The sequence below is a fragment of the Nyctereutes procyonoides genome, unplaced genomic scaffold (assembly GCF_905146905.1).
Source record: "Nyctereutes procyonoides isolate TBG_1078 unplaced genomic scaffold, NYPRO_anot_genome, whole genome shotgun sequence".
NCBI classification, from domain to species: domain Eukaryota; kingdom Metazoa; phylum Chordata; class Mammalia; order Carnivora; family Canidae; genus Nyctereutes; species Nyctereutes procyonoides.
Genome location: NW_026575044.1, coordinates 11,725,058 through 11,734,395, shown reverse-complemented (window position 1 = coordinate 11,734,395; position 9,338 = coordinate 11,725,058). Strand labels below are relative to the sequence as shown.

Here is a 9,338-nt window from a genome sequence, read left to right as displayed (position 1 = left end):
AGGAGGGAAACTTTTGTCGGGATTTTACTGACAAGATCCTGCACGTGAATGGGATCCCTGGGTGGCGCAGTGGTTTGGCGCCTGCCTTTGGCCCAGGGTGCGATCCTGGAGACCCGGGATCAAGTCCCGCGTCGGGCTCCCGGTGCATGGAGCCTGCTTCTCCCTCTGCCTGTGTCTCTGCCCCTCTCTCTCTCTCTCTCTCTCTGTGACTATCATAAATAAATAAATTTAGAAAAAAAAAAAGATCCTGCACGTGAAAATCCAACATAAAACTCACATACCTGGGTGAGTACCTGGGTGGCTCAGCCTGTTAAGTGTCTGCCTTTGGCTCAGGTCCTGATCTCAAGGTCCTGGGATCGAGCCCCACATCAGGCTCCCTTGCTCAGCAGGAGGTCAGCTTCTCCTTCTCCCTCTGCCGCTCCCTCTGCCCATGCTCTCTCTCTCAAATAAATAACATCTTTTAAAAATAAGTAAATAAAATTCACCTATCTTTGAATTCAGGGGGGACCAGTAACCGAGATGCTGGCATACACCCACTGAGATGACTAATCGTTGTTTGTAATGCCAGAGGCAGATTTCTCATTCTATCTGGGTCACCCCCACTGAAGTATCCCCCAATGCATGGGAAAGTCTCCCATGTCCAGACAAACCTCTCTTGCGGCCACTCCAGCCCGAATGTATTTTCAAGGAGGAGAAAACATTTACCCATGTAATCCCTCCTGAAATGGAAAACTACTTTGAAACTGATTTCCATCTCAACATAGTTGTTAAAGATTTGTTTATTTAGAGAGCATGAGTGGGGGGAGGGGCAGAGGGAGAAGCAGAACCCCCAAACAGGCTCCATGCTCAGCACAGGGCCTGACATGGGGCTCGATCCCAGGACCCTGAGATCACAACCTTAGCCACAATCAAGAGTCAGATGCTTAACCAACTGAGCCACCCAGGTACCCCAACAGTATTAAGTTCTAAAATCGAAAAGTGCTTTGTAGTTGACTTCCATCCCAATTCCTTTCTACTTAAAGGTTCCTGACACGCTTCCCTCTTACCGGAAGGAGCCGGACGCTATAGGAAAGGCTCAAATGCTCTGGGGGAGGCAGGCCTCAAGACAGAGTGGCCCGGATAGAAAGTCATCAAGGGTTCCGCCCATCCCAGCCAGCTGAGCAGAAGCACAGCAGAGGGGCTCCAAAAATGCTTGTGGAGGGACCAAAGAAAGTCAGAACCTAACCAGCAGTGAAATGCCAGGTGCAAAGACAGCTGGCAGGTGCACAGGGCTTTCATTCACCCCAGCAAACAAGAAGCCTCCTGAGGCACCGCAAGAAATAGCCCAGCCCGTCATGCACGCAGAAGAGTTGTCACGCATTCATTCATCCGTGCCTGCCTGCTGGCATTGACTCAGCTGTATTTACTGAGTGTCAAGCCTGAGGACTGAGGACCAGGGGTGTGGCCTGCAGCCCAGACTGTCCCCCACCCCCACCCCCAGAGGCACCCCAGCTGCTGGGGGAGACGGACGATTAGCACCCGATACAATCAGTGTCGCGAGGCAGGAGGCCCAGAACTACCAGATGGCAGCCCACCCCGGGGACTGGTGGCACAGAAGGGTGTTTTGGTGGAGACAAGAGACAGAGGACCAGTCTGTTCGCTTTAGCAGTGGAATACTCTCGTGGCTAGAGTAGGGTGTACAGGACATGCTCCAGGCCTGGCTGGCCCCCCGGGCGATGCGTCCTGCTGGAGCACCCCCCAGGCAGCCTGGCAGCCCCCTAAAGGTTTGCAAAATATATTTGGTGATGAAATAACACCCCCATATGACTTCTAAGTCAGTTCAGTGAGAAAATACTTATAATGAAATGTCTTAGTCCTGTCCCCATCTGCCTTCCCATCGTCCCCACCCCAAGTATCTCTTTCACTGGTGTCTTGTGTAACCTTCTAGAGCTTCTTAATCCGATTTCGTACTCCCATCCCCCCAACTGCCTGTCTTTCATAAAGGTAATGTGCTCTCCACTCTGGCTCGGACCTTGGAAGGAGGTGCATTTCGCTTTCTAAATGCTACTGATGCCACAGACACAATACCCATTTCTGTCTGTGTTCTGGTTTGCTGGTAAAGGGAAGAATAAGTCAAGGTTTTGAAGTGTTTTGATTAGACAGCAGAGAGGCTGTCTGCGCCACCTGGATTGGGAAGGGAAGTGCAGTCGGGCTCTCCAGCGTCCCCCTGAGAGACACAGAGCGTGCTGCCTAGTAAATGGTCACACACACGGGACAAGGATGTGTGTGCCCAGCAGGAAGCAGCACAAACATGTTTTAATCTTTTTTTTCCCTTAAGATTTATTTATCTTTGGGGGGAGCAAAGGGAGAGGGAAAGAGAATCTCAAGCAGACTCTTGCTCAGCACAGAGCCCAATGTGGGGCTCGGTCTCATGACCCTGAATCATGACCTGAGCTGAAACCAAGAGTCAGATGCTTAACCAACTGAGCTACCCAGGTGCCCCATTTTTTAATCTTTTAACTCTGGAGGTAAGGCCTGCATATGGCCAGGAAGGAAGGAAGGAATGAAGGAAGGAAGGGTGGGAGGGAGGGAAGGAGAAACCAAGTGAGAACCAGCCGCAGCCCCACTTCTACTTCCCAGCAGTAACTATTGGTGACAGGTGGGCAGATATTTATGCTCTATTTTGCAGGAGAGCAACATCAAGGCAGCAGGTAAGGCAGTTTTGTGGGTCCTGTGAGAGCCAGCTGTGACAAGGGCTTTGAGGCCTGCTCTAGGCCAGGCACCCCAAGAGTCCTGATGGGCTGGGCACAGGAGACAGGGGGCTGGCTACACCCTGCCCTACTCTCTCTCCCTCAGCCCCCTCTGCCCTCCATGTTGCCCACATGTCCTGTGCCCACATCCATCCTCGGCCCCTGTGCTACTCCAAGCAAGGAGAGTCTTGCTGACCAGGGCACCCCCAGGCCTCATGGGCACTTGGCAGAGTGAGCATTCAGCACGTATGTATCACAGAGGCTGTGCTCTTACTCCTGAAAGGCTTGCAGGGGGCCCTCAGGTGCCTTCCAGGTGGCTCGGGCTACAAGCTGTCTAGGGCATGACAGCCAGGGGGCTCCCTTGACCTCAAAGGGAGTCCCTACCCCCAGGGGTGCTAGGCACAGGGGGAAACTGGGCAGCCAAGGGCGGGGCAGAGAGGAACAGAACTGTTCTCCAAGGGCTGACCCCTCTCCCCTCTCCCCCAGGAGGACTGGGCCGCAGTCACCCTCAGACAAATCCTGCCCTGACCTCATGGGGTCCAAGGGCAGAAGCGAAGAACAGGTGTCCTTAGCAAGTGAGGACTCACCTAAGCCTGACAGACCCCAGGCACTGAGGTACAAGCCAGGGCCTGGCTGTTAGTAGGTCCTCAGTAACATATGTTGGTGGACAGAGGCCTGGGAGTGGGGTGGCCTTGCAGGGGGTGAAGAGAAGGGGACAGTCTCCGGGGACCTAGGGCACTTCCCCAGCAGGCACAGTGCAGGCAGGACATGGATCCAAGTCCTGGTACTAACTTGACAAACTTCTTTCATTTTTTTAAAGCATCGGCAGGATTTATGCATCAATTTCACCCACTTAAGTGTACAGTTCAGGGAACATGTGTGTACACAGCTGAGCAACCATCGCATCTTATTTACAGCCCCCCTGGTTCCCAACGGGAACCCCGTGCTCCTCCCACCCCCACCTGGCCCGGGGCAGCCATGATCTGTCACTACAGATACACATTTTCTGGACACTTCAGATACGTGGAGTCATAGAATTTGCAGCCTTTGTGACTGGCTTGTCCCTTCCCATGAGGTTTCTGAGTGCCACCAGGTCACAGCCAAGCCAAGGCTTTTTTTTTTTTTTTTTTTTTTAATCAACAAACAATATTCCATGGGGTGAATGTAACTCATGGTTTGTCTGCTCACCAGTTGGCAAACATTTGGGTGGTTTCCGTTTCTTGGCTCGGATGGATAATGCTGCCACAACTACTCAGCTGCCCAGGTGTTTGTGCGGACAAGCGTTCCTGCTTCTCTTCGGTGAGTGCCTGAGTAGCACCACTGGCTCACATGGTAACTCGGTGTGACTTTCTGAGGAGCTGCCAGACTGTTTGCCCGAGTGGCTGCACCACCCTCCACGTCCTCAATACCCGTTATTAGCTTTTGGGTTAACACCACCGCTGCCACCACCACCAGTCATGTGAGTGGCTGTGCAGTGGTAGCTCACTGGGCTTTGATCTGCATTTCCCCAGAAGGTGACGGTATTAACCATCTCTTCACATGCTCATTTGCCATGTATCTTCTTTGGCGAAATGTCTGTTGGCATCTTTTTGGGCAGTTTATTTAACCTTCTTGAGCTTCACCTCACTCTCCCCAGCTACTAAATCCTAGGAATTCTTTATGAAAGGCATGCAGAGCCTGCTACATAACAATGATGGCGTTCTGTAGGGTTGACCTAGGCGCTGCGCCCCACAGGGATGGGCCCACAGTCTCTCAGGTTGGGAGTGGGAGGCCAGGCTGCTCAAGAAGGATCCCCTCCCATAGCTGGAGGGTGAAGGATGAGCACTACTTGCTTGAGGGGTCTACCCTGTTCTAGATGTTCTGTTGAGCCACTCCACAAGGTCTCACTGCAAACCTACCAGAACCTTCTGATGAAGTGCGACCTCCCTGTTGACAGGAGACAAAACCTGGAGACCAGATTCAGTAAGTTCTCCAAGTTATCGAGTTGAAAGTGTCAGAAACTAGCGCACTTATGATGAGCCCAGGGCCGTGCCTGGTGTGTTTAATCACTGCGTTGTACACCTGAAACTAATACTGTATGTCAACTAACTGGAATTGAGATTTTAAAAAATAAATCTACCAGCAAATCACGAGGGAAACAGTGGCAGAAACTAAGATTGGAACCCAGAGATGCTGCTGATGGTCACAGGGAGAAGGGTGGGGTGAGCTCCCAGGGATGTGCCAGAAGCACGGGCCTGCACTGGGAAACCCACAGCCTCCAACCGGCTGTGCAGACAAGCACACTCAACCCTGGCCCCACCAACGAGAGGCAGCGCAGCAAGCTAAGTTGCTTATCCCCCGCCCCAGGCCTCAGCTGCGTCTGTCAATTGAGGGAAAAAGTAGTTCCTCTCTTGGAGAGCAGTCTGTCTGGATCCCATGCTTGGCAGGTACAGTGCCCACTACAAAGCAGAAAGCTTCCCCCTTTGTGTCGGGGCTTCTACCCTCCCCCCACTCAGGCCACTTGGTTCTTCTCTGCCATGAATTCGAGCTCCTCCTAGAACAATCCCCTGACCCTGACCTGGGGGCCAGGCTGGAGCATAGTGTCTTCACAGCTCTTAGGACCTATCCCATAATTTCTCATCCCTACTTACTGCCTTTAGACAGTGTTCCCCCATACAAGCAGGGAACACCAGGTCAGGTCCTCGAGTTCTCTAGAATGAGGACTTAAGATTAGCATAAAAAAGCAGGTTAAGGGATCCCTGGGTGGCTCAGCAGTTTGGTGCCTGCCTTTGGCCCAGGGCTGATCTTGGGGTCCAGGAATTGAGTCCCATGTCAGGCTCACACCATGGAGCCTGCTTCTCCCTCTGCCTGTGTCTCTGTCTGTCTCTATCATGGATAAATAAATAAAATCTTAAAAAAAAAAAAAAAAAGGCAGGGTAATAGGGGCACCTGGCTGGCTCAGTCTGCAAGGCATCCAACTCTTGATCACAGAGGGTCATGAGTTCAAGCCCCACATTGGATGTAGAACTTACTTTAAAAAGGGGGGGGGGGCAAGGTAACAAAAAATAACTTTATTGAAGCAGCTTAACAGCATTGAGTAAGGCTTTTTCAATGAGACACCTACAAAGTAAGAGTTCAATATAAGCACAGTCTAATTCCCTGCTTTTCTGATTAACTGTAACAATTCTAAGTTGCTCGCTTCTTATCCATTTATAGTTCACAGAGAAAAGCCCTTGTCATGTTTCGTAGCTCTCTCCACCTTGACGTGGCATCAGGCGGACCCTGCCTCAGGCTCCAGATGGAGGACCCCAGCTGCAAGTCTGCAGAACTTGCTACTGAGTGGGGTTCTGACTGGAGTCCTGGCCTGTTTCACCCCTGGCAGGTATGCCAGCCTGCCTCTGGCTGCCACCCTCAACCACTCCCAGAGCATATTCCATGGACAAGACAGGAAACTATTGCAGCCTGGCCTGAGCAGGCTTAAGGAGGTTTTATCACCAGGACCAAAAGCTGCTTGCTGGGGCCTGCCCTCACCCTGCACGGTCCCCCTCAGGGCTCTGGTTCTAGAAAGGAGGGCAGAGGCTACCTCAGTCCTTCTTGCCCCCAGAAGCTGGGTTTTTTGTGAGGAGCTTCCCTGAGCTGGAATGGGTCAATGTGTACACTGTGGGGGATTCCAGCTTCACTCTGTCCAGAAGAGTCTTCTTGAGGGCAGCTGGGGACACCTTCTCTTGGTCAGCCATGGACTGCAGCTCTCTGCAAACAAAGCCCCACAGGGTTGAAGGAAGAGCCAGAGCTCCACAAGGCTGCTCCGTACATATAACCCCCAAGCCCAGAGAACTTGACACCACCCGAAATTAGAACCCCAAATCAAATGCTCCCCTGAGCTTCTCAGAAGTGCCATTCAACTCCATATGGGTTACTACACACACGTGTAGCTCCACGTGGAAGGAGAGAGCTGGTAGGGACAGGAGACTCAGCAGGCTTGGAGTCACACACCTGTCCAACCCCACCTCCACAATGTACTACGAGCTGCCTGGGCTCAGGAAAATTGTCTCTGGGCCTCACCTTCCTCTTCTATCAATCCAAGCTACCCACCCACCCCCACCATCAGAACTGTGGTAGCGTTAAACAAGTAAAACCTGCAAACCCTCAGCTAAACAGAGTCTGAGAAACCATGCTTGTGGACACAGCATGGACTCCAGCACTGCTGAGGGATCAGAGACAGCAGGTTCTGCTGGGAGTGGTGGGCAAGCAACCCACCGTGTGCGGATGCAAGAGGCCTCCACAGCATTGATGAGCAGGGAGCGGAAGCCCCCACTCTCTAGGAAGTGCAGAGCATGGATGGTGGCCCCCCCAGGGGAGCACACATTATCCTTGAGCTGGCCTGGGTGCTGCTCTGAGTCCAGTAGCATCTTGGCAGCCCCCTGCAAGAGGTGGGAAGGATTAGAGCAGAGAACTGCTTCTCCTTACCCACTGCCCTTCCCCAATCACTAGCCCAGCTTCCCAACCCAGCCCCACCCCAGCTCAGGGACCAACCCCCCCTCCCCAACTCCACCCATAGCCTCCACCCCACACCCTGGTCCAGAACACATACGGCGGAGATACTGACCAGCAAGGCCTGGGCCCCCAGTCGGACCGCCAGGCGCCGAGGCAGGCCCATCTTCACCCCACCATCAGCCAACGCATCCAGGGCCATGAATGCCTATGGAAACACTCACTGAGTCCCGGGGCTGCAACACCCAGGGACCTCCCTATGGTCGGCTTCACCTGAGGACTAGAACTAGCTCTGAAGGCTGACGTCCTCCACCAGCTAGCTTCGCCCTGGACATGGGCAACACCCAGAGCCCAAGTCTGCCTACCAGCCCATCTTGCTGCCTAAGTCCCTAGAGGGCTGAGGAAGTACATGGGGGGGGGGGCTCACATAGGCGGGCCCGCTGCCGCTGAGCCCTGTGACAGCATCAATCAGGTCCTCCTCCACCTCGGTGCAGAAGCCCACGCTGCTCATGAGCTGCTCCAGGAGCTGCCCATCTTCCACCAGGGCATGGGTGCCCGTGGCGTACACCGTGGCGCCCTCCCGCACCACCACAGGTGTGTTGGTCATGCAGCGAATCACCTTGGGGGCCGGCTGGAATGCCATCAGCTTCTGGAACAAGGAAGAGGCCCAAGTGAGCTGCCGGGGCAGGCCCCCCACCCCTACGCACAAACGTCGCTTCACAAGGGCACCAGGGCTGAAATGGGCACCTTTTCCACAGAGCTGATGGTGACCCCGGCAGCACAGGACACCACAATGTGCCTGGGTTGGACGTCGGCCCCGATCTCGTCCAGAATGAAGGGGATGATGTGTGGCTTCACTGCCAGGAACAGGACATCACTGTGCCTCACCGTCTCCTTGTTGTTCCGGGTCAGGTTCACACCCATCTTCTGCAGGAGGAGATTGCCCAGCTCACAGTGCGGGGCGGGGCAGGCTCACAAGGCCCAGGCCCCGCCAAGGAGGGGATGAGCCCCTGCCAAACACTCTGCCAGCTGCAGCCTGGAATCCGCCGGGAGGGGGGGGGGGGCACAAAGTCTCCCCTTGCTGCTGCGGTAGGCTCGCTTCCCCAAGGCAGGTGGGATGCGGCTGCCTCCCATCCCCACCAACCCTCGGGCACCGTCAGCCAACCCCTCGCCAGGCAAGTCCCCCCCGCCCCCCGCCTCCGGGCTGGGATGTGGCACCGGCAAAGGGGCAGGTGAAATGGAGCGCCCAGCCGTGGGCACGGAGGTGGGCGCAGCCGGCGGCCAGCACTGCTCCTGCGCCCCCGCCCCTGCGCCCCCTACCCTGAGCGAGGACACGGTGGGCAGATCCATCTCCGGGGAGCTGGCTATGATCTTGTGAGCCGACAGGATGCCTGCGGGAGACGCGACCCGACCCCTCAGCCGGACACCGCGGACCCGGGCTCCCGCGCTCCCGGGGCGGCGGGTCAGACCCACACCCAGCCCCTCCCCCGCGCGGGCTCGCGGCCCCCCCCGCTCCACGGGCCCCGTCCCGCCCGCCCGCGGGACGCCCAGCCGTCGGGGCTCGCGGGGCGGAAGGCATCCCCGGGCCAGGCTGCGGCTCCCCGGGCCAGGCTGCGGCTCCCCGCCCCCCGCCCCCCGCCCGCGCGCGCCCACCTGCGGCCGTGAAGCCCCGCGCCAGGGCACAGGCCAGCTGGCCGGCGCCGATGAAGCCCACGCTCATGGCCACTGGAACGCGCCCGGCGCCGCCCGGGAGCCGCCGCAGGACACAAGACGCCGAAGTGAGCCCCCGCCAGCCGCGCGCGCCGGAAGCCGGACCCAGGCCGAGGCACACAGCTTCCGGCCGGGCCCCCGGGACCGCTTCCCACCGCCTCCCCGGCAGGGGCGCCGCGGAGCCTCACGGGGCCCCGCCCCGCCCCGCCGCGACGAACCAATCCGCAGCCGGGAGCTCTGGAGGACGGACCAATCCGCGGCCGGGAGCTCTGGAGGACAGACCAATCCGCGGCCGGGAGCTCGGGCCACGTGCCCGCCCCCGCGCACGGGATTGGCGGTGGGGCCCTCTGGCGCGGTGCCCGGCAGCGGGGGCTCCGCCCAGCCAGCCCACAGTGACCCGCACCGCCCTGCACCCCGCCGGTGGGGCTG

At 56.7% G+C, this 9,338-nt stretch overlaps 1 protein-coding gene across 1 annotated transcript; it reads right to left on the bottom strand.

Annotated features, from left to right (window-relative positions):
* Positions 1-5,764: 5,764 nt before the first annotated feature.
* On the bottom strand, positions 5,765-9,075 carry PYCR2 (pyrroline-5-carboxylate reductase 2). The gene is made up of 7 exons (XM_055323471.1): positions 8,853-9,075; positions 8,520-8,590; positions 7,947-8,126; positions 7,627-7,848; positions 7,315-7,407; positions 6,966-7,129; positions 5,765-6,458 (listed from the first exon to the last, which is right to left on the bottom strand). Exons 1-7 carry the CDS (start codon positions 8,917-8,919, stop codon positions 6,293-6,295), a joined length of 963 nt encoding a protein of 320 aa, XP_055179446.1. The 5' UTR covers positions 8,920-9,075; the 3' UTR covers positions 5,765-6,292.
* Between the last annotated feature and the right edge of the window lie 263 nt (positions 9,076-9,338).

Bases quoted from the DNA above. Each gene is read 5' to 3' on its own strand.
- PYCR2 (XM_055323471.1), bottom strand. From the start codon at position 8,919: ATGAGCGTGGGCTTCATCGGCGCCGGCCAGCTGGCCTGTGCCCTGGCG. The intron at 7,408-7,626 runs GTGAGCCCCCCC...GTGTTTCCATAG, and splicing joins GCGGCAGCGGGCCCGCCTAT to GCATTCATGGCCCTGGATGC. The intron at 7,130-7,314 runs GTCAGTATCTCC...CACCTCTTGCAG, and splicing joins TGGGGGCCCAGGCCTTGCTG to GGGGCTGCCAAGATGCTACT.